Below are 25,326 nucleotides of genomic sequence, written 5' to 3' on the forward strand. Positions count from 1 at the left end.
TGAAAAGCAATAGTTTTAGTTACTTGTCATGTGGAAGATGCTCTGTAACTTTGAGCGTGTTATTCCTTTCCTGAACCATTTCCACCTTTCCAGCTAGAAGTGGAAAACAAAGAGAGAGGGTATCTCAATCACTGGGCTGGGGAGTGGGGTAAATGAGTAGCTGGAACCCTAATCTGAGTTTTGGGTAGGTGAAGCACTGTGGAGTTAAGCCAGTTTTGGATGTGCTTGCTATAGAAGTGGGAGACTTTTGTATGGCAGGAAGAGTGATGTTATAGAGCAGACATGGTTTGCTGTTGAGGGACGGGAGAAATGGGCTGCATGCAGGAGGGAAGTAGGATTCAGTGGATCCATCTTTATCAACCAGCATTGCTATTCAAGGATATGAGTCTCTGCAGTTTCTGATCAGCAGAAGGTACAAAGGGGTGATTCTGCTGCTGTAAATTCTGTGAGAGGATGAGAGAACTAATTTAGATGGTGGAGAAATCATGTGTCAGCCACTGCAGTGAAGTGGGTTTTTTATTATTTGTAGAGAGTGCTATAAAATACTGGTTTGCAAAACATTTTTAAATACAAACCTCCTGCTTTAACTAGTTCCTGGGCTAAGTGGACAACTTAGGATGTGTTACATCTGGAAATGAAATATTTTGTGCTTTGTACTGTGTCACTCAAAGTTATGAACATGGAGGAGGGTTCACCTGTTGCTCTGAGGGTGACGAGTTTGTCAGGTCAGAGACCTGCTTCTTGGGAGGATCTCAGGTTGCCCTAACAGACAAAATTTTGCACTCACATTTAACTAGAAATGGTATTGTTCTGTAACATGCTTGTGTGTTTGTATGTGTGGGCCCAACCGTGTAACGAGAAAGCTAGATTCAAGAGACGACTAATGTGACTTAATTTGGAACAGGGAAGGAATTAGAAATTGCGCAGTAGAAATAATATAGCTCCCTTTAGACGGGATGCAGTTTACGAAGATCAAGCCCTAAGCAGTTAGAAATGCTAAAGAAAAAGCCTCTAATAAAATAACAAATTACAGCCAGACGCTGGATTTGTTTTTATATCTTGTAGCATTATGTTTCCAAAAGTGGTTAGATCATAATCTGTGAGGTTACTGAATGGCAAACACAAATTTGCATGCACACAAGTAATACATTTTGACATATAGGTTAACAAGAGAATGGTGCACATTTCACACAGCACTGGCTTGCTAATTACATTTGTTTATTTTCAGAAGCAACTTCATTTTCATTAAGAAATTGCAGATTCTGCAGTAGTAATCTTTGCTGGTAGTTCAGTAGCTCACACTTCGAACGTGTGCTCTGCTACAACACCAAGGAAAGTGAGCCTCAAAAAAAGAGCCTGGGAAGAATTTGTGGAATTTAGGCGTGCATGCAAGCGGCAACATCTACCATTTTGGTGTTGGATCCAGTTGAGATAGGTTGATGAATAGGTGGAAGGACTCTATGAATTTTGATAGGGCTTTTTGCATGTTTGTTTTCTCTTTTGACCTGGGGTAGGAAATGTATTAACAAAAAGGCATAAAGTGTCTTTTATAGAACATATATAACTGGGACAAAAGAAAGGACCCAGCATAAGCTTCCAGTGAGCAACAATAGCACAAGCATTTTGGGTAACAACTACAAACAAAGCTCATAAGTTACAGGAAAGAGGTTTAAATAAAGAAAATGGGGTAAAAAAAGCCATAGAGGAAAGGTTTGGAGTATATTGCTACTACTATTCCTGACTGCCCCTGTACTTTCACCGGTGTGTTGAGAGAAAGAAATAATCCCAGGGTCTGTGCAGATATCATTCATACTGACACTGCTACACTTATTTTTCTTTTTTCGTAGCACATACATGTGAAACTCACTTGTAAAATGCATTCATGTACAGTCCAGAACTGCGGGGGTGTCCTGGTTTTAGCTGGGACCGAGTTAGCTCTTCTTTTTAGCAGCTAGAAGAGCTCCGTGTTTTGGTTTTACTCAGAGGCTCGCTCTGAGAAGAATGTTGATAGCAAGTTGATGTTTGTGGTTGGACGTGAAACTCCAAGGACTTTTCAGTGTGCCGGAGTGCAGAAGCACGGTGGGATAAGGGGGGAGCATAGCCGGGACAAGGGGGCCACGATTCCCCTTGTGATTTGTGGTGGAATTTAAGATTGAGGGCCAAACTGGCCAATTAGTATTCCATATCATGCAGCGTCATGCCCAGTACAAAAGTGAGGGTCAGCCGGACAGAAGGGCTTTTGCGCTTTGGCTCTTTCGCCGCTTTTGCTCTTTTGCGCTTGCTGCGCTTTTGCTCTATTGCCTTTTTTTCTCTCTCTCCCAGTACTCCCACTCTCGGAGTACTATCTCCATCTCTCTCCCCCTGCCCCCTCCGCCCCGTATTTCGGGGCCTCGCGTTCGTCCGGGATTGCAGCTTCGGGACGAGACGGGCTTCGCATACGAGGGGGTGGTGAGCATCTACCCTGTGTATTAAATCATCTGTATTAAATTGTTCTTATCTCAACTCATGGGTTTCCCGTTTATCCTTTAATTCTCTCCCTGATCCTTGGGGCTGGGGGAGGGTGAGTGAATGACTGTGGGGGGGTTTGGTTGCCGGAGCGGCCTAACCCACGACAGGGGGTCTCATGCTGCTAAAGCTTTGTTTGTGTACCGTAGTACGTCCCATACTACGTTAAAGAAGTATTCTCAGAGGAATATATAGGTGCCAAAGCAAACTAACGAAGTAAATTTTATGATGCTCCTTGCTTTTTCTGTTGTGTTTATTTACATACTTAAATCTGTAAGATTCTGTAACACAGAGTGGTAATTATTTGAGTCATTTATACAAGATCTGGCCGCAGCACACAGGTATACGGGGAAGTGACCAAGTTCTGCACATGGCAACTCATTTCAGCCATGTCTAGGTCTCACTTAGGACTGAGGAAGTGTCTGTGCTGTGGGTGCACAGGTGGAGGAGTTGGCTTTATCCATGCTTTCCATGGAGCCAGAGCAGCTGAGGAGTGCTATGCAAAAAAAGCTTTGGTGACTGCAGGTGGGGCTCTCTTGGGAGCAGCTCCCTGAATGCAGCTGCCCAGTGGTCTGGCTGGGACCTGCAGTGCTGTTGTGGTGGGCCAGCTCCAGGTTCCCCTCACTTAGGGATCTGCACCCTGCTGAACTGCTCAGTGCAACCATGGCTGCGACCCTGTACACCTGGCCCTTCTTTCGGGAGTGGATGGGCCCATCTGGAGAAGAAAGCCAGGAGATTCTGGTCTCAGGTGGAAACCAAACCAATTATGTGTAATGAAGAAAGTCCTCAAACCAGGCACTTATCTTTTTATTGTCTGAGATATTTCAGTAAATAATTTTGCTTCCAGAAGGGACATTCATACATGTAGCTGCTATGCAAAACCTAATTTTCATCTTAAGGAAAGAGCCTTAAAATTCATGTCTGTGCAGAGCTGAAAAGATCCTAACTTAATATTCACAAGTGTGCACTAATCTGAATTGTTTTAAATACTGGCTCAAGGACTGAGTGTACCGCATGCATTCAGTCTAATGCTCTCACCCTAGCTATTTTCTTTGTATGCACAGATAAAAGTATGGAAGTAAGACAAAATATGGCTGGTATCCATAAAGTGCCAACTATGCCTAGGGCTTAATTACTTAATGCTGCAGCTTTGGAAGTCGTTCTTACGCCTGTTGTCATCTTTCTATCAAATGGTATCAAAGTGCTGGATGGAATATGGTCCCATAAATTTTTAATTGATATGTTTTTGGGTGATCTACCATAATGATTTTGTAAGTATAGCTTAATTATATATTTATAGGTCCAACTCTGACAGTACGGAAGGTCAAAGGGAGGAGGTTTGTCATGGCTTTCAGTGAGTTTAGGTCTGTGGGCTAAATACCACCTTCATTTCCACGTATACAGTCTCCTAAAAGTCTGTAGGGTTGTACACATGCAAATGAAACTAGGATTTGTTGCTGTAAAACTCGTGTTGATATTTACTTTCCAAAACCTGTGACTTAGGAATATGGGTTTTTGCAGGGAAAGAATTGACTCTGGAGGACACATGATTTTGTAGTTGTGTCTCTTTCTCTGTCCAAACCAAGCTCATGTGGTACAGCATTCAACAAACTCTGTTAGCTACTTCTTAGATCTGGCAGACTTTCGGATGTTGTTGTATAAAGGGTTTTTTTATTTGCTGACGATTTTGAAAAGTTAAAGCAAATACTCTAAGCTTGAGAGCATTGTTGAAGCCAAAGAGAAGTTTACAGAGAGGGGCCTTGTGTCTGTTAATTTTGGTTGTTTTGGTTTGATTCCAGCTGTGGCTGAAGTTGTTGCAGTGCAAGGTCAACAGAACATCAACATGATGGTGCCATTTCAGGCATACTTTGAACAACCTCCCCACTCCCTCAATCTGTTTTAGTTTAAAGCTTGGTGTGGGATTTCTCTTTTGCATCAGGCAAAACATTAGTTTTGACAAGATAGCCTTGTTTCAGTTAGCATCTGTAAGCTTTCTGTTTTCTGAACATTATAGAGAACTTTCTATAGATCATTGTGGCATTGATAAAGATGGTGCCTGCTAATAGGGCTAGATAAAACAATTTGAACTCAGACCTTTTTCAAGACACACTGGAAAGAGTGGGTACTCTCAGATTATCCTTTTTTTCCCATATTACTCTTTTCCTAAAGGTTTTTCTTCCCTCCCTTGAATCAGTAGGCTGTAATTGTTACAATTATATAGTTTGACTATGCAAAAGTGGCTAAAATTATAGTTTAACAAGACATTTTACATTTCTAGAATGTAAATAACTATAGGATTAATTTTTCAACTTTGAATAAACATATTAGATTATGAATGGATCCATATTATACATCTGCAATGAATTTAGGACCTATACGAGCACAGAAATCTTGCATGTGAGTGGGAGCCTGATCACTCGTGACCATTTCAGAGTGATCTTCATGTCTGGTAAATCACTCCTAGACCACAGCCACTGTAAATTCCTTGGACTTCAGTAAAGTGAAGAGCTGTGATCTCTCTGCTCACAGGTGCTTGCTCGGTATAACTTTCTTCCACCTTGCTGAATACATGTTCATGTGATTTGCTTTGTGTTTACAGACTTCTGGCAGGTAACTCAATGGTGACTCGGTTGGCTACCTGTGGTTGTGATAGATTCATTTTACATGCCCTCGCTGCTGAAAATCATGGAGCTACAAGGAGATGCTCAGCTATACTTGAAAAAGATTTTGTTTGGGGCTGTGAAAAACATCTTCAATTTGGATATATTTTTAGTATCAAAATTAATAGATACTTAAAATTCCCTGAGCTACTTTTCTTCTTTGATCTGTCAGTTTGACATGAATAGAACTTAGACTTTTGTGCTGATGCCTGCTATCTTTTTTTGGTTTGTTTTGTTGTTTTTTTTTTTTTTTGCAAGGCAAGTTAAGCAAATGCCTTAAGAGCCACAAAAGCTTTTGGGAGTCCCTTTACATTTATGTGATTAAAAGAACATTGAGTTTAAATGCAGTGTTGCTGTTGGAAACAGTGATGTTTGAAAAAAAGTTGTAGCTATTAAATCCGTTTTCAGTAAATAGATGCAAGAAGTTAATTTTCTTTTAAAATGTTTAGAAAAGTCAGGTGGATGCTGTTATTTTTGGAATGAAGTCCTACCCTTTTCCGCTCCTCAAAAATAAATTTGAAATTGATATAACTGTGAAGTAATAGTGCACTTTTTCCTTGAAATAAGGATTTTAAAACTTCACTGGCCGGTTATCCCTGTCTTTTTAATGTATTTCTGCCCCTACAATTTTACAGCTTGTAAGAGTTCTGAGATCCTTCCAGCCCCAGGAGGCTGCTCCGCTTTCTGAAGATATGACTTCCTCTCATTAGCAGATACATTAGGACTTTTGCTGCTGATCATGTATACAAAAACCCAATACCCCTCCTCAGCTGTAATGTCATGGGAGGCTCAGTGGCTTTTCTGCATCAGTCCCTGCAGTGCAATTGCCATATGCAGTAATTGGCTTGGCAATTAGTGGGGAAGTAGCCTGCTCCAGGGAATGGCATCATGAGAAGCACCGCATGTGCCTAGTGCCTTCCCCAAGGGAATACCTGTTAGGGAGGACACTGGAGGTCTGTCTCGGGGCTGGCCAAGGATAGTTATTAAAGAGGCCTTGCAGCCTGCAGTAATTAATTCTGACAGTGGACTGGCATAGGGCAGTGACTCAATAAACTCTCTGCTTATAAAATGAGGATTGCCTGTACTGTGATTTGTTGCTGCACCTTTGCTTCTTGTTAATCTGTGATTTACCTTATCAGTTTATCAAAAGATTCTCCCAGGATAAGTAGAAGAGGCTTCTGTGCCACTTTTCCCCTTCTGCAATGCTCTAAGGAAACTGCATCGTTTTAAAAAGGGCTCCCCGGCCTGAAGAGGTTTTCTTGATATTTCAGAGAGCGTTGCAACTTTGTTCGTTCTCTTCTGAGTCTCCTTCTTAGCGTGCTTGCTGGAAGGTGGGAGTTGGTCTTTTTAGAGAAGAGGAAACTATGTTGGGCCAGTGCTGAGGTCTACAGGTAACTGTGGGAAACAGGTCCTGAGGGCTGGGCTAGGCTTTTGTAGAGATGCTGGCTCTGGATGCTGGAGGAAGAAAAGTGTCTGAGGTTGTTCTTGTCTGCTTTCTGAGTATTCTTCTAAGCTATGCAGTTCACAATTGAGGCTACAGTCCTAGGGTCAATGACTCCCCATAAAATGGGAATGCTGTCAGGTGAAGGACAGCTAAATGATCTCTTGTGTGTATTTGTTCCAAATTTTGCTCTCACTTGGGTCATGCCAGCCTCTCAGGTGTTCAAGTCCCTGGCCCTTTGCTAGAGGAGTCATACTCTCCAAGCTGTAGCATAAGCCATAATGCTGAGGGAGCACTTCTAGGGTGCCAGCCCTTGGCCATGTAGCGTATAAAATCAGGACTATTCTTGCTTTGATAGGTTTTGTTAACGCAAAGTCCTCATTTGAAAGAGGAGCAAGACAAAGATCTGGAAAATGGGAATGGCAGAGCCCTAAAGACAGTCCCTGCTTGCAGCCTGCGAATTGTGAAGGATCGTGGTGAATCAAGTGTGTCACATGAGGCAGCACAGACTGAAGAGTGTGATTGGACAGCAGTGACATACGTTTACTCAGGTTTTTTTTTTTCTTTATAGTTTTGACTTTCAGAGGACCCCATCTCTTGGAGTCCCAGTTAACGCATTGAAAGACCTGACTGTGCCTCCTGTGTTAACTATGTGAAATCTCTAAATGGCTAAAATTTGAAGCAACAGCTTGAAAAAAAAATGAGCAAATATTCACTTCAGCTACCATAGGGAGTGCCGAATGTGATTTCGTGTTACATGTTGTAAAATAAAGTGGAAAGTTCTTAATAATGCCATATGAAATTAATAAACCTTAAACCCCTAGGTTTTAGAAGTTGTTCAAGATAAAGAGTGAAATGGTGGAGAAGGGGAAATAGGAAGGGTAAAGCATTAGGGCTTCAATGCCTTATGTTTAACAAATGATCTGAGCAGCGGTCCATGCTTTCAATGGCCTTATCTCCTTAGCTGCATATTAAGCTTCGGCACTGTTAGTTATTCATGTTGAAAAAACTAGGAGCTCTTTCTCTGACAGTTTTGAGCAAGTTGAGGCAAGTGTGCTTTCGTGGGAATTGATTTTGCGCATCATCTCTGACCACTAGCTTTGGTGGAGGGAAATTTCTGCCTTGTCAAGAAACACCAGCCTCTTAAGCAGAAACACTTTCTGCTTAAGTGTTAAGGTTCCTGATTCTGCAGCTCTGAAGGTCGCCAGGATTTTCAACTGAGATCAAATGAGAGGGAAGGACAGACATCATCTTTGTGCAGAGCAAGCCTAAATTCAGGTTATTTAGGAGTAATTAAAACATGGAGTGGGATATCCAGTGGCTTCAACTCCGTAGGAGCTAACTTCTTTTGGAGCGGCAGCAGCAGAAAGATCCCAGAAGTGCAAGGCTTCCTCCTTCATGTGAGAACGATCAACAGAGACACAAAGGTATTAGTAGGGATGTCCTCCAGATCTTATTCCAGAAGACGTATTGCACCTGCAAGGTAGGCAACTGCCATACGCATTGTCTTGTCTTGGCTGAGCTCTCCAGTGTTGGAGGTATAGTGTTACCTCCATATTGATACCACTGTAGCATTGTGTTGCTTGAGGTACATTTTTCTGCTTCCTTACAAACTGATGATGATAATTTTTGTTTTGGTTACCATTTGGTTATAAGTTTTTCTCCAGAAACTCCTGAAAAAAGAAATATATCATTTCAAAGTATTCACAAGGGGTTAAGCCCCACTGCGTTCACTACAGCGCATGCGTTCTCTGAGCATGCCAAGCCTCTGCATTAGAGGAATTTGCATGTAGTGATACTGTGTTCTGTGGCTGTCAGCAGAAATGCGAGGGCTGGTGTGCATCTGTCCTTGAGTGCTCTAATGAGCGGCACTGCACCTACTGAAACTTCTCTTTATAAAGAGATTGTTCCAAGCATTCACCCTTCGTGAAAGGTCTGAATGCAAAGCAGTCAGATGAGGGGGAAAGGAGAATATTGTTAAATATATACACTTTGAAATCCCCAAAGGAAACCTCATTTCAGTGAGCCTAAATACATTTCAAAGTGGCAGACTAAACAAAATACTTCAAGAAGGTAACTCTGAAAAATTAAACTTTGTTTTCCTATTTAGAAATGCTGTTGGCTGTGAATAGGGTCACTGTCTTTGTTGGAGGTAGGCGAATCATCTATAATGAAAGACTTAGCCATTGAATTTTACTCCTTTTCTGCTTTTGATCTATTCACAAGCTCATCATGAGATTTATTTGTTGTTCAAAAATCTCCCTGCATTTCTACTCAATAATGTTCCCACATGAATAGCTGTCAAATAGCCGGTATTTCTTGATGTTTGGACTCCAACACTGGGCTGTACTGGCTAGTTGCCTGGGTTACCTGCGTTATATCTCTCTGTTTCTTGTAGTGGAGCATTCTTGATACTACTCAATGGACCGTGAATTTTGAATAGTTCAGTCAAATGTGAAATGCCAGTTGTTTTTTTTGGTGACTGTTGATATCTCTGAGACTGAAAAATGAGCGACTATTCACAAATTCATTTGTGCCAGCTCTGAATGAGGAAAGAAAGCACAAATGGAGTCACCGGTATCTCTGAATCAGTATTTGCTTGCAATTTGAGCAACTTTTACAGGAGGAAAGAAAACAACTTTAATTCATTAACTCTTAGGATTAATTTTTAACAATGGAATTTTGAAGGTCTTTCAGTTATATATAACAAAATAATTACATCTGTATGAGAGATTTAATCTCTAGGTGAATAATTTTAGAGCTAAAATGTCAAAGGTTTCCTTCTATTCTAAAGAAAAAGGAATCAATCTTTGCATATTGTGAACATACCACACACATCTGAACTAAGAGTTGTCCGTTCAAATGTCCTTTGTAATAATAAATCCAGTAGAAAGAATGTAAAGACGTTTTTGTAAGGATATTTATTTGGCACTGGTCTTGCAAGTATTTACACACATTAGTAACTGTATTGTTGTCATTGCAACTTATTTTCTGTGTGTGTATATATATATGTAAAGTGATTGTTTCTGCTACTACATGTCAGCTTGGGGCTGTAGCCCCATCCCATCAGTGGTTTCTGTAGTGGTGAATGTTCCTGTCCATGTGCTAGGGCTGCAGTCAATCCTTCCTTCTTCCCCCTTGCAACAGGGAGTGCAAGTGAATCAGCTTTTGACATGGTTGATGTTCTCGGGACTCATCCTGACAACATCTTTACAAGGTGCTTTTAAAGAACAGATGAAGTCTCATGTCATACATCATGCTGAAAATTGCCAAGTGAACACAAGTATCTGTCTCTAAGCTATACCAGAAGAAAACTAAGTGAAGTGGAATTGCGTGAAAGGCCTTTTTATGGACAAGTCAGATTTTGAAGTACTGACTCTGTGACATTAGCACCCAACACTCTGCACAAGCTCTTTGCACAGGTCCCAGGAGGGAGATTCCCAAATGCAAAAGGATATGATATGAGGAATGATTTTTCAAAGTCTTAGAAACCAGCCAGTTGAGGAGAGTTGAGCTTATCAGACCTTTTTTCCTACCTTTGAAAATTTCTAAACACACTTGAATAATGGTTATTTTTTTTTATTAGCTGTCATAGCTGTCACTGATTTTTTCCTTTTTCTTTCGGTAGTCCAGTTTATGATGCAGGACAGTGCCTGAACATGAAGAACAGACATTGTGTTTACCCTGGAGAACAGGCTTGAAGTTTGCCAGGGCTTGATCTGTTCTGTCTCTTTCCTGTCAGTAGTAGGACAACTGATCTGACTCTTACAATTGCACAGGTACTGGGCCACACCAACTGCTCCAGTATCTTGTCCCTGACACTGGCAACTTGCAAACATCTGGAGGACAGAGTAAGTCTAAAGCCATACTGTGGTGGTGTTTGCCTGGTATACTGCTTTAGTTGCCAATGACTTTTGATTCAGGGACTCTGAAGGAAGAGATCTGCTGTATTAGTATTTAATAGCCCTTAATAGTATTTTCTTCCATGGATTTATTTAATAATGTTTGAACCCATGTAGACAGTGTTTCATGAGAATGACTGTAAATTGTCTTTCATATTCTTTAGTTAAATAAGAGAAATAAATTAAAGTTATATCCTACACTGTCTGGTGCTCCTGGCAGTCTTGATTATTACATTGATGTCTCTTGGCTTAAGAATTATTTTTAATCCTTCATTTGGCCCTTTGATCCTTCATCTTATTTTGCTGATTTGGCTAACAGAACGGCATTTCAGTGGAAGGCTTTTCAAGAAATACAGAATTTATACAACATGCAAAGACACCTTTCCTACTTCAAGAACCTACCTATAGGTTGTAGCAGAGCCATACTTCACTCCAAAGATGGGATGGAACTGGAAGTAAAGGGAGACGACAGGATATTGCTGTAGCTTGTAGAGGAGCCATGTGTTTGGGGTCATGGGCTGGGGACTATGCCGGAGACAGATCCAAGATTTGAATTGGAACATTTGTGCTTACATTCACCAGCTATTTACCTTCAGGGAAGAGTTTTAGAAAAATTTCATCTCAATAGCTATTTCTTCATTCAGTCTCTCGCTCCAGTGCAGTTATCCTGTATATAATATAGAGTACCACAGTCAGTGTAGTTTACCATACAGAGAGAGGCGTATAATGGATATTTATGCATCTGGTGTATAAAAAATATGTTATATAGTTAATATTTAACCTCCTTATCAGTACGCTTTGGTGTTTGTAGACTTGAGAGGACAGCTTGCCAAATGCTGCGGGGTCTCATCGTGCGCGGAGCTGCCTCTGTGTGTCTGTCTGTGAGTGGGAGGGTGGGGGAACCGTGTGTTGCTGAATAATGATCTGAAGATGGCAGCATTGGGTGAGCTATCTCATTTTCTTAGCTAAGCAGAGCTCTAAATACAGAAATTGTGGTTGTTGCATGTGGCAAATTTATCAAAAAATTAGCTTTTCATTTGAAGGGCTTTTCTTAATGCTATCGCTTAACGGCACAAGTTAGTAGTAGGCAGATGTGTTTTATCATCTGGTCATTTTGTATGCATTTTGTTTGACTTAGTTATACTGACAGCGCAACTCTTACCGATACTGAAGATACGCTCTCATCAGCAAGTGTTGGCTTATGGCTCCCTTCTATAATAATAATGATGATGATAATGATGATTTTTCCAACTTAAGTAAAAAAAGCTCCCTCTTTGTGTGCTGTCTATCCATCAAAGAGGAAGTGAAATCAAGGTCTGCCTCTGTCTTGTGAACGCCCTACCCCTGGGCAGCAGAGATTGCTCTCTCCTGTGCCCGTGTTAGCTCTCTCCCTTCTGCCCCTTTGTTCCCCGTGAGCGCACATCCTCAGGGAAGTGGAGAGCCTTTCTCTTCCCTCCCTACACTGGCTTTATAGCTTGCCAAGTGGACGTTCTCCTGGGAGCAGCAGGACATTGGTTTGGTCCTTCTCAGCCTGAGGAAGATCTACAGTAAAGGTGTCCTACATACAGGGACAAAGTCATGGCTGCTCTTACAGATCTATGACAGGAAAACACCAGACCCCCTCCTTTTTAACTGCTGTTGGTTTTGAGAATGAAAATGACCGTGATTACTGTGATTTATCAGGAACCCAGTCCTGCTCTGTATTTGTCAAGATGTTCATGTTCAGAGCATAGGAACTGCTACCCGATGGTTTCTTTCTAAGAGATTTGATGGGGAGGGGACAAATTCAAGGATGTTACTGGGATTTAAGTGTAAAGCTGAGCAGTTCATTGCTGACAGGGGCAGCTTGGACAGAGCCAAGACTGTAGCCTCCTGAAGGTTTTTCTGGCAAAATATTTAGGCAGGGAAGCTAAGTTTTTACTCTTCTTGGTGGTAGGTCTCTCAGTTTCACTCTTCACTTCTACAGCGCTGCCTTTGTCATATTGTGTATCTGTTTGTTCCTGAGATGTCTCTTTTGGAAACCGATTGTCTTGGCCTTCCTCTAAGTGGTGACATCAGCTCATTGCATCTAACGAAAAATTGTCTGCCAGCTCGGCTTATCCAAGTCAATAGCAAGCTAGAGGTGGAACTTTGTTTTTTTGTTTCACAATGTTGTGCTTTCACCTCCTCTTGTGGATGTCTGTGCCTTTGACTGCTGTGATGGAATCTGACTGAAGACATTTGAAGTCACTACAACCTTTCCTTTTCCCTGCTGACTTAGCAGGTTTGGATCAGACACAGGCCTCATGTTTTTATTCTTTTTTATTACACCCTTCTGCATAGTGCCATGCTGCATGAATCACTAGCTCTACAGGAACTTTTATGAGAGGCAGAGAAATGAATCATTTCTCAATTTCTAAACATTTGTTGAACTTAAAAGAGCTGTTAATTTCTGCTCTTTTGCATTTAATATGATACTCAGCCTGGAAGAGTGGGGGTTGTAAGGAGGAAATGGACAAAAAACTCCCATTGTGTTAGGGTCTATTCTCCAATTATTCAGAAAATCTTAAGATATAGTACCAAATACTGGATTGTTTCTTATCCCAAATTCATATTTCCTGACATGCAAATGTGTTAGGTTCAGTGGAGTTATGTTCCTTTGCAGAAAACCTGAAATTGTCAGATAATGTAAAAACACATAGATATGTGTGTCTATATATGTATGCAGTATTTTTTTTAAAGTAGAAATCAACTTCTTAAAACCTTCATGTGTTGAAAGGGTTACTAGCTTAATCTCATCCGTTTGATCTAACATCAAAAAGCAATCTTGATGTGTCATAACAAAACCAAGCTAAACCTTAGTACCAGAGGAGCAGAAGTGACTGTCATCTTTTGCATTTAGTGGACAGTGGGCTGGCTATCTGTGCTTCTTACAGTCTTCCTAACATTTAACTTTGTTGGGTGGACACGGCAAAGTTACATACAGTACGGTCAATGCTGATTTAGCGCATCTCATTCACAGTTTATCATCAGTTTTACAGCTGAGATATGTTACCTGATTGAATGTAGACCTAAAGAGCAATTGTAATGGGTTGGTCAAATGAACTCAGTCGACTGACTAATTTTCTTTCTGTAATTTAAGAAGCCATGTGGTATATTGGTTCTTCATTTATGACAGAGTAAAATCTAGTGAAGACTGGGGCCTTGGATCAAGAAGACTCTTAAGCACATACGTATATAAGTAAGTTCATTCTGACTCAAGACAGCACTTAAATACGTGCCAGACTTTAAAGTGGCATCAGCTTGAGCTTACAGCTGAGACCTCTGAACTAGATCTTAGAGATCTTCAGAGGTTCCTAGACAGACAGACCTTGTAGGATTTTGTTTTAAGGCACTTCATTTATTTCAGAAAGTTTCATAAATCTGCAGATTACTATCAGCACCTTTGATACCTAAATGAACTTGCTTGTCTGTTCCTAGCTGGCCATTCCTGTGAACTGCTTGGGTGCCCAGAAAAAAAGCAGAATGTCACATTTTTGTGCAAAGCTCCCATACTGCAGAACATGACATTTAAAGTACTTAGCAGTAATAACATATGTTATCTGAATTTATATTAAAGACATGTAATTCTGAAGAAGTGGGGCAATCAAGTGAATATGGTACCAATTGTCATTGCTGAAGTGCCTGTGTGCAACTACACTATATTTATCTGTATATCTCTCTATTTTGCAGTGCTATTTTTTTACAATTGAATTTGGCCTTTGCAAACAAGAAGGACAACTGCGTGCCTACGGGGCAGGACTTCTGTCTTCTATTGGTGAATTAAAGGTATGTGCCCTTAAAGCAGAATCAACTTTCTTTTAATCTTAACAAAATAATTGTTGGATGTAAATATTTACAGTTAAAGTTCTCAAGATAAAAAGCTTACTTTAAAAATGTGATATTGACCTAAAAGCTTTGTTTGTAATATCAGCTGGCACTTGAAGCATGAAATGGATTTGTAAAGACCGAAGTACCAAAGCAACTGTAAACTACAAAACTTATATCTTTTTGAGTTTGCATTTCTTGTAAAAGGAGGCTCATAGGTTCTAGCAGGTAAGGGTGCCTTGGACTCTGAAAGCTTTGTTTAGAAGAAAAGCATATATTTTTAACACACACACAAAAAAATCATTTTGAAATCAGATGCGATTCTGTTGTAAGTAATCCAGTGTATTTCAATGGATTCGTTATTGGTATTAAAAGAACAACATTTATTAAGGTCCTGATTCATTAGATTAATCATATTTAAGATTAAGGAATGCGTATAAACTCACACTAGACTTGAAGTACATGCCTATGAGACAGTACATAGAGCCCTATTCTTATAAAGGTGAAAGTATTTAACCTTGCACAGTGTGAGTAGTTGTAGTGGATCGTTTATTGCCTCTTTTTATGCTCAGAAAACATAGGGAACAAGCAAAAGGTATTTTGTCACAAGTGTTGCATTTTGAGACATAATACATCTCTCAGTTGGCAAGGTGGGAGGGAAGGGGAAGGAGAGGGAGGAGTACTATGTTCTGGGACACAAATGAACTCTTGATGGCTTTTCAGGTAAACATATAATTTTAGAAAGCATGTACAGAATAGTATTTACAAATTGTTTTGCAATATATCTGCTGTTTATTTGTGTTTAAACACACTCTCCTGGGCTGGCTTTCAGTGAACTACCTGGCTGTTTAATAGAAGTATCTCAGTCTCTTTTTGCTCTTTGTTTCACCTGTAACTGAGAGCATTCATGGTGAAGCTCGTTAGTCAAATTGCTATTCTTTCGTTAGTATAGTAAAGGTAAAAGAAAATTACCTTCTCCAATATTTTTTCTTTGATTGCATTACAGTTGCTCTAAGTTCAGGGCACGCTTCAGCCGCAGAAGCATTCTGTATCAGCCTGGCAATCTTATGTAGCCACAGTGCAAAGGCCATTAAAAGCAAAGAGATGAACATGTCTCACTTGTTTTCCTCTGGCCCAACAACATTCAGTGCTAAGCCCCCAGTTCTGTGCAGGATTCTGCAGAGAATCAGGCCTTTTATTTAACCTAACAGTTTTGGTCATTAGGTGATGACCCTGAAAATACCTATCACGTCATTTACAAAATCTAAGGGCATAAAAATGAGGAAATGAATAGTCGAGAACATAATAAATCTTCTACCATCAATGTCATAAACAAACACATTATTCTTGTCAAGCGTGCGTATTTTGTTACCACACATCTGTGTTCTTCACTCAGCAATAATCTCAGAGTATAAATGCAAAGAATAATCCTTTTGAAAAGCAACAGTAAAAATTAAGGAATGTGCACATTAATGGACTATATTGATCTGCTTCAAAGGTATGGCCATATATCATAATAATTTTGCCATACATCAATGATATTATACACTTTTCTATTACACTACATATATATTTCACAGATGTGAAGCCAGAAGGGACTATTAGATCATCTGGTTTGACCTCTTGTGTATCATAAGCTATTAAATTTCACCAGATCTCGTGTATACTGAGCACAGAGACTTAAGTTAGACATTTCAGTTTTTGGGAGACTGAGCACTTGGGTGCTGCAGGCACAGAACAGCACCATGCCACAAATAGCCCTAGTCTTCATGAAGGGACTGATAAAGTGAAAAATGTCGAGAAAGCCTTTGTGGGACTGTGCTCCAGGGTAGAAAAGAAGGTAAAAGGTGAGGGAAAAAAAATGCAAAAAACTTACTAGGTTTTCTGCTAATCTGACCATGGGAGAAGCTCTTTCTAGACCAGAAACCTGGCAGTGAGTGTGCTTCTTGTCAACATCAGGCAAGTGCTTAGGAAGGAGAATATCTGGGCACCCATGACATTGGTGCACAGCCTTGCATCAAGCTGTTGCCAGTCTCTGATGTTTCCTGGGAAAGCAACCTCCCTTACCTCCTCCCTTATCTCCTAGTACCTATTGAGGGGGAAAATTTCTTCCTTGACCTGAAGGTGTCTGAAAGATAATGCTAATATAATAGACTATAGTTGAGATCCTGATGATATCAATATTCTGATGGTAGCTGAAAACCTAATGGATGATAGCAATTGCTCTCAAAATTATGAGAACAATACCAGCTATTTCTGTGGTGAGCGGGGATGAATAGGAGACTCAGATTGCATGGCCATGTGTGCAACCCCCATGCTTCTCATAGGAGTCAGAGTGAAGAAGTCCTTTCAGAAATAACTACTGCCGTTCTTAAGAGGGCAGTGATTGTGGGCCCATAGTCCCTTCTGTGAAGAAGTTCAAATACTTATCCTTGTCGCTAGCAGGGTAGGTATTGTTTCAATGTTGAATTTTACTACCTTGACTTTACAGACATTTGATACTAATATGATATGCTTTTGTCAGCAAGAAAAAAAGCCTTTCTCCAGCTGCCCTCCCTATCAGCTCTCTTTTCAACGCAACAGTATTCACAGAAAACAAAACATTTGCCAACTTTGTGTATAATTTCTAGAAAGTTCTAGAAATACGTGAGTCACACTATTTTCAGAGTGGAAGTGGCCAGCAGTATTTGGGCCTTTCAGATAAGTTAATGGCTTGTTCAGTCATCCCTATTTCTATATTACACTGCTCCACTCTGCAAATGTAGTCAACAGCTTTAGCAACAAAGAACTATAAAAGCTAGAGAAATGTGGCACCAACCTATCAATATAGGATTCCCTTCAAGTGTTTTCCCCCACTCAGTATTTAAACGTTGAGTTTCGGATACTGAAAAATGCAGCTCCTGATGTGCATTCTATGGAAGCATCAAGTAAAAAAATTTAGAAGCACAATAAAATAAGGGGAAAGAGAAGATTAAAAATGAAGCCTGGAGGGAAACGAATAATACAGTAAGTAGTTATAAAATGTTCTGCATAATATAGTCAGGTTAACTCTAGCTAACGCTATTACACAGTATATATTTGGGGCTTAGAGATAAAGCAGAAATAATGTACATTTCAATTATTAAAACTATTTCTAAAAGGCAGTCCAAATGTCTTTGGAAACTTTAATCCATTTACTTTGTATGATGCTCTCTTGAACTCTTTCATTAAAGGAGTTGCATATCAACTTCAGTTGGCTGTAGATCAAGTCTTATATCCCTGTTGTATGTTTTTTTATTTAACAGAGGTAGACCTCAAATCTTTCTGTATAGATTTTTTAAGTCAAATACAATATCCAGTCATTTTTGTCTTAATGATAGTTTATGTTAAGGAGAGGCAACATTAGCCTTTATAACAAATAAGATTCAAATACAAGTTTTGGTTCTGTTTTCTGAAGAGGATGAAGATGATGGAGAAAACAACTCCTGGATATCCCAGATGCTCATTTTAGTGCTTTTTTTAAATAGCCTTTTTCAATAGAGAAAATTATACTGATAGCATAAAAAAATCCTGGTAAAATCAAATTGCGAGTGAGTGTCCTATGTTGTAGAGAAGCAGAAAAACATTTAAGAACAGGTTTTCCAAGACTCTGTGTTCTCTCACAGAATAACAAGGCTATAAAATAAGTGCTGGCACACAGGCAACTTCTCACCTGTGTTCTTATTCTGCCCTCCCGGACTCCTCAGACAGTGCAGTATTTATAACTCATCTCAAGTTTTCCCCTTGCTAGCTGAAGATTTTGCTTTTTGGAATGTTTTTTGTGAAACTGAAAAGCTCTTGAGTTGTATTATTACACTCTATTTTTTATACTCAAAGGAGAAGTTGCAAGGCCAAGCTCTTTTTTCATGTGTCAGTGATAGCAGTCACTTAGGAAATGGTTCACAGTTGCTCAGTGTAAATGCCTGGTGCCACCTGAGGTGCCCCAGTATATCTGACCAGCTCTCCAGCTGCCACTCCAGAAACGTGTAAGTCTTCTTTAGGTCCTGTGCTGTATCTTCCATCCCTGTACAGATGCGTCAGACATCCTAAGCCCTAGAGACCTGCGATAAGGTACCTCAGTCACTCTCTTAACTTTTGATCTAGCAGGGAGTGGAGGCATTTCTTTAGTGTTACACGTGTTTCCAATATGGGTAGTTGCCTAATTGTTAAACTGTCCAGTTGTCCGATATTGCTGCTTTTCCTGGGAATCAGTGATGATTCATTTGGAAGTTTCACTTCAAACTCTTGTTGCTTAAACTGAAGGAGAATCACCAATAGCTGTATTAGCACAAGCAGTACAATTTGTATGAATGGGCCATTAGGGACAGTTATCACAAATCCACAAGATGGTAACATACTCTATTTGACCAAAAGCTATTTTCCATTTGATTGTTAGCCTTGATGTCTCATTGGAGATAGATAACTGAAGAGGTTTCTGATGGAGAAATCTGTATGGGATACTTACTTATCTGAGTTCACTCAAGAATTGAGTGTCGAACCAAAACATAAGTGAATAGCATTCATTAAAAAAAACACAGGCCTGAGCTTGAAAGCTTTTGGACTCACCAGACAAAGTTTTTCATTGAGATTCTTTACTTCATGATGTTGAGAGTGCCAAGGACCAGCATTTCAGAGCACTGTAATGTTTCTGAAAAAAACTCTAGTTCAGCTTTGAGTCAGTGTCCTGAGTGTCCTACTTCACACTAGATAGTTTATGGTCTGTCTGAAGGTTTGTCTGCAGGCTCAGTTCAGTTGCTGAACTCTGGCATTGCTGGTGTCAGCATATCAACTCAATAGTAGACATTACAGATGCCAGGCTGCAGAATTTGGAAACACCATCCAGATTTGCAAAGATATTTCCCATTGCTTTGGTAGCCATGACAATGCCTACTGGATCCAAGAGCCAAAAGACCATATCCTAGAAGGAATATAGGTGTCTCGGGTGGAAATTCATCAGAATTTAGGCACTTCATTCACAAACTGCAATCCTAAGAAAAACTGATCAGTTGTCACCTAACTTTGAAGGCATGTCTGAATTCTTTACCCTCTGTTTCCAGGTTGTGTGTTTCCTGGTGTCTGCACACACAGTCTTTGCAGAGTTGCTTTGTGAAGCAGCAGCTCCGCTCATGCGTAAACTAAACTGGGATCCAAAAAGTAGAAGTCATTTCATATAGATAATCTGAGGAGAATAACCAGAAAGGCTTTCTCAGAGGACATCCACTGTGATAAAGAATTAGCTTTTGCTTCTCTTTAAACTCTCCCCTTTTATAAAATTAGAGCTCAATGATAAGAGCAGTTGTTCATGAAGTAGGAGCTGCAGGCTGAATCCCTTCTCACCTCTGATGGCTTCAATCCCAAGGAGCAGGCCGGACCCAACAGAGGCCATTAGTGAGTGGAGGAGAAGAGGACAACACTCTCGCCCTGTCTATTAAAACTGTCACAGTACAGGAAAGAATGAGCCAGAAGTGGTCACCTACTGGTTCAGATCCTAAGAAAATGTGGCCCGTATTGCACTCTTGGTTCCCTGCACAGGACTTCACTCAATCCACTCAGAGTTTTAAAACTTTGTGCTTTAGACGTTTGAGGCATCAAGTCTCACCTGGAAGTGCAAAGATATCTTAAGAGGAAATGTTTTTATCTATAGTTAAACTCCCAGGGAGCCTATTGTAATTCTCAGTTAAGAAAAACAAATTCATTTTGATAGATGGAGGTAAATGCCTAAATTTACAGGCACTCAACCACATCATGGCTCTGCAAGGAGAAAGTGACAACAGGGGTATAGACAGAGGCCAAATAAGGTGAACCTGTTCCTGCAATCCATTTAGAAGAGTATGCTGGTTAAGACAGACCATTTTTGATTTTTCTTTTCAAAGCTGTTTAACTGATGGCTGGCTAGAAACAGCAAACCTTGTGAGAAGGGAAAGCTACATGTACTAAAGAAAGTTAATTTCCTGGCGTTTCAAGATTCCAGGCATTAATTTTTCATGTATTTATTTTTGAAGAGAGAGAAGGTGGGAGGAGGAGATTCTTGTTCCAGTTTTATGTCCTGTTATTTGGAGACTGCAGGTTGAGAGCTAGTGCGATATTTTCAGAGCCTTTCACAGGGATTTAGGAATGAGCATAGGCAAGAGCTTGGATAAAAGGTGTGGTGAACACCTTAAGGTTAATACCCTGCTCTGCTCTAAAGAATGTCTATGCAGAAAGAAAGTGAAGAAATAAGAGGCACCTTTGGACCTCAGGGATCTACTCCCTCCCTGTCATTGCTCTATACTTTTCATGCACATCTTCACTATGGATAGATATTGGGGAACTAAAGAAGGTTGAAAGTTGACCTAAATATGCTCTCCTTCCTTACCTTGTCCTTCTGTACAGAGCACTGAGAATGAAAATATATGTGCTTTAAAAGTTAAGATAGGTCCAAAAGCTTGCACAAGTATTCAAGTGGAAAGGGGAGCTAGAAGAAGATTTTGTTGTAAAATGTCTCAGTACCTGGTTTTCAGTTTTGAAACCTGTACATCCTTTCTAGTGGCTAGTGAAGAGTAAGGCAAATTGGAAATATCTGCTCTGAGTAGCAGCACTTGATGCCTCATCTGCCCAAAGTCTGGTCTGTACTTATCTATGCCTGCTTATTTAGTTTTGTTTTTTTCCTTGCAGTACTATATGGAGCATTATTGCTCAAGGTGTACATGGCAGAAGAGTAATGCATTTCATCAGCACACAATAAACAGGCATTATTTAATGGATTTTCAGATGTATAGTTTCACTCTTAAACTCACTGTCAGGAAAATAGTATATGATCTTGGCCTGAAAATCTAAAGCACAGATTATATGAATGGTTTGATCAGACTCAGTTCACCCACCAATACGATGGTCAATTCTGACAGTTCAATGACATTTTGGGGACATATATGTTTGTAGCATGGGCTGGGTCCCAGGTTCCGGGTTCCGGGTGGTCAGCAATTATACCACTTGTTTTGTATTGTTCCTTTATTAGTATTATTGTGGTTGTTATCCCTTCCTGTTTTTTTGTGCTGTCCTCTTAAACTGTCCTTATCCCAACCCACATGTTTTACTCTTTTCTTCCGATTTTCTCTTCTTGTCTCACCTAGGAGGAGGAGTGAGAAAGCGGTGGCGTGGTTGCTTAGCTGCCAGCTGGGCTAAACCACGATAGTGGTATAGATAATTTTTTAGGAACAGTTATTTGATGACTTTCCCATTTCCAGCTGAAGATTTAGATCAATATGCCTACATGGCAGGTGCATTTCTAATCTCCTCTTTATTATTTGAATAATTATTTTGGGGAAGAAAATTACTCTCATAAAAACAGCTTTTTAGAATAGCAAATGATTTATTTTGTTCAAACTGAAAAACCACTGTGTGTAAAACAAGAGAGGCTACAAACTAATGGGAAACATACCGCACAATGATAGAGAAGTTGTATATATGAATAGTTGTATAGATACACAGCAGTATCAAAGTACGGTTTAACAGATCGTGTGGTGTATTTTGCAGCATGCTCTGTCTGACAAGGCTAATGTCAAAACATTCGATCCAAAGACAACCTGTTTGCAAGAATGCCTTATCACTACTTTTCAGGAAGCTTACTTTGTTTCAGAAAGTTTTGAAGAAGCCAAAGAAAAGATGAGGTAAATTATTTCCCTTGACCCAAGAATCTAATTTTCTCTTCTTTAGTGCTCAGAAAAAAGAGGTTTTAATTTTCTTTTTTCTTTCAGGGACTTTGCCAAATCAATCAATCGTCCCTTCTCTGTGTATTTCAATCCATATACGCAAAGCATTGAGATTCTGAAGGACACCAGGAGTATAGAAAACGTTGTCCAGGATCTCCGCAGCGATCTAAACACTGTATGTGATGCTTTAAGCAAAATGAACAGATATTTAGGGATTTGATATGTGTGGCACTGTGATTTGCTGTCAGCTGTTTCTTCTGTAGCCGGTCTAGTAACATCACATGGTATGGGTATCTCCAACCCATCAATTTTCCCTTTACAGCTTAGCCTGTGGCTTGCGTTGTTGTGTAGCTCTGTCTCATTGTAATGTGCAGGCAAACCAAGGCAATGCTAATTTGTAAACGCAGCGTGGAATGTGGCAGAATGTAATGATCAATTCCTCAACACAATGTCATGTACAAGTACACCATTAAAAACTTGCCTGGCAATGGTTTGGTTTCCTTAAGAGGATTCACTTCAATGTGTAAAGAAATGGTGTTGCTGATTTCATTAAATCTGAGTTTATTTCTTTATAATCCTTTTCCTCCCATAAGAATCCAGAAAAAAATATTTGCAACACTTTCCATTTTCGTTGTAAGGTGTATTTCTTTCTATAGTGGTGAAGAAAATGTTTTGCCCATATATTTGTAACAGAACTGAGTGTCTCTTGTGACTGAACCATACGATTTATATACCAGTGCCGAGATCGAGAAGGCTGTGTATCAGCACTGAAAGGTCTGTGGAGATTACAGATTATGAGGACTCACAACTGACAAATGTTCACTGTGGCTGAGTAATTGCAACACAATAAAAAAACCCCTCTGACAATTCATGCAGAAAGGTAGTTCTAGTTCATGCATGTGTTACCTGTGACAGTCCTGAGCGTAATCCCTCCGCGAGGGCTAACTGGGAATAAGAGCGAAAGAGCTTGTGTTAACTCCGGGTTGCTAGATGTGAATGTAAAGCCCTTCTACATCATGGTGTGCCTTCTGTGTTCCCTTGTCTCCTGAACGTACTCCTCTGGCATTGCATGCGTAATTTGCCTTTCCTCGTTATGCCACGTTCAACCTTGACACGGCCATGCATGAGTGGGTCTGCGCTGTGTCAGTATCGGCACATGTAAAAGGGTGAATATGGAAGTTGTTATTTGATTATAGCCAAGGTGATTATCAGTTAGTAAATTACTTGTGGGGCGATTAAATCGTAGAGACACCCAAGCTGCATAGGTTGCACCAGATGGATGCAGGTATGCCTGGGTTAATAAACTCTAAGTTAGCAAGCTCTGCTAGAAGTACAAGCTCTGTCTACAGAGCACAGTGCAGAAATATTTGAGCTGGCTCTTATCTGGAAGCAATAATTATGCGTGTCTTTCCTTTTTCTGGGTTATTCTATTCTCCTATTAGCCAAGATAATGGAAAGTTGACTATGTTGTATGGACCCTTCTTAATGGCAACCGCATGACTTGTGCAGATCATGTCAGTATGGGTGAAAGCATCATAGCTTGTCTACATATATGGAAAATAGGTACCTATTGAAGCTGCTCTCCCAGCTGAAAGAGTCGTGCAGATACTCTTAAGCGTCGCTAGCAATTTCAGCATAAAAAAGAGCATCACTTCATACTACCAGCATATCCTTCAATAAGAGGCAATCTATAAGGATAATTTTGATAGGGAAATCTGCCACCTCCTCAAAGATAGCTATGAGATAACAGAACAGGCTTTTTTCTCTAGATGATCTGTGCTGCATTCTAATGCTGCTGTTAATAGGGTGTGGAAAAATCTAGTTTTAGATTTAACTGTGACTGCCATTGGTACAAATGAAGAGCTATTGGGTTATCCCATGGGGATCAGCATACCGGAGGAGTTTTTAACTTCCCGACATGAGTGCTGACTCTGTCAGCTAAAACTTACCACAGAGGAATCGCTGGCAACCTTGGCATGGAAGTTTCTCCCTCTTTCTTCCCATGGAAGCTGATGAACCCCTCATAGCCCTTTCTGGAGAAAATGGACTGTGCTGAGATTTGCTTTAACCGATCTGAAAAAATCATTGTGCAAGGAATAGTAGATCTTACTCAGTTCAAGAGCTGACAAAGTATTGTTGCTTGCTGAAATAAAATAAAGCCACAATGAGTAACAAAGATCCAAAGCTTACAAAGTTGCTGAGGCTTTCCCTTGAATCAGGATCTTTAAATACTTATAAATCTGGATTTGTTCTTGATTTTCTGAATAGCTTAAAGTAAGAATTCCACAGCAGTAAAACAATAGAAGCCTGCCTTTGTTTTGTTTTGTGCTGTTAGCAAGTAAATCTTAATATGGATTAGGGAGAAACCCTTGAAATCCGATAGTCATTTTAGGACTAATGATGGCAAGGAAACTGTCTACAATGAAGATATAATGTCAATGAAACATAACATTGTCAAAGGATAATGGGCTCCTGCTGCTAGATATATGCTTAATCCAATGATTTTATTTCTATTATACAACATGATTAAAAATAAATTAAATATAATGGGCTAAGGAGTAATAGTGATTTAGAGAGACAATTGCGCATTGTTCTTACATGGCAAAGCTGCCTTCTTACAGGCTGCAGAGCAAACTGGCTTTGGGCTTCAGCCAGTGAGGAGCCAGGACTGGGAAGGAATGCTTTAAAAAGTGCACTATTGCACTTTTATGAATCAAATAGTCCCAACTTAGCTGAAATTCTTCTCTGTGGTTTTTATTAGCAAATTAAGATCAGCCATGCAGCAATCTTCTTGGATGACAAGCTCATTTAGGCATAATGAGGGAATTATTGACAGTTATCAAATTACACTAACGTTTCATTTAAAATAGGCCATATTTATCTAAGGTGGTTGTTTAGCTTTAGTGAGCTGGACTCTGGAAATTGGACTTCTGACTTAGGCTCATTTATTTCCTGTGTAATTCTGAACTGATGCTTTATGGGTCTGAGATATATGCACTTGCTTTGCCTGCACAGAGTAAATGGGCCCGAGCTTAATGAATGTAAAGCATTGCAGTGTTTACTACCATAAAAAGTCTAAAATGAAAAACAACACTCTGAGACATTGCGGCAAATACAAATACTAAGTTTCATTTGCAAACCAAGACATGGTTCATGCATTTCATTTCATTTGTTCGGTAGAGGGGATGGAGTGGGGAAAGTGTTAACACGATATATTGCTCTCTGCTCTTTGAGACCTGTTTAGAAGCCTGTTTTAAGTTTAGCCC

At 40.0% G+C, this 25,326-nt stretch overlaps 1 protein-coding gene across 1 annotated transcript in view; it reads left to right on the plus strand.

Annotated features, from left to right (window-relative positions):
* Positions 1-22,280, plus strand: part of TPH2 (tryptophan hydroxylase 2) — a 50,893-nt gene extending 28,613 nt beyond the window's left edge. The window contains exons 9-11 of the mRNA XM_086609933.1: positions 14,220-14,315; positions 21,885-22,018; positions 22,106-22,280. Of these exons, the coding sequence (XP_086466059.1) occupies positions 14,220-14,315; positions 21,885-22,018; positions 22,106-22,280 (405 nt within the window). The remainder of the gene's footprint in view (positions 1-14,219; positions 14,316-21,884; positions 22,019-22,105) is intronic.
* Positions 22,281-25,326: the final 3,046 nt, after the last annotated feature.

This window comes from Tauraco erythrolophus, chromosome 4, assembly GCF_009769465.1.
Source record: "Tauraco erythrolophus isolate bTauEry1 chromosome 4, bTauEry1.pri, whole genome shotgun sequence".
NCBI classification, from domain to species: domain Eukaryota; kingdom Metazoa; phylum Chordata; class Aves; order Musophagiformes; family Musophagidae; genus Tauraco; species Tauraco erythrolophus.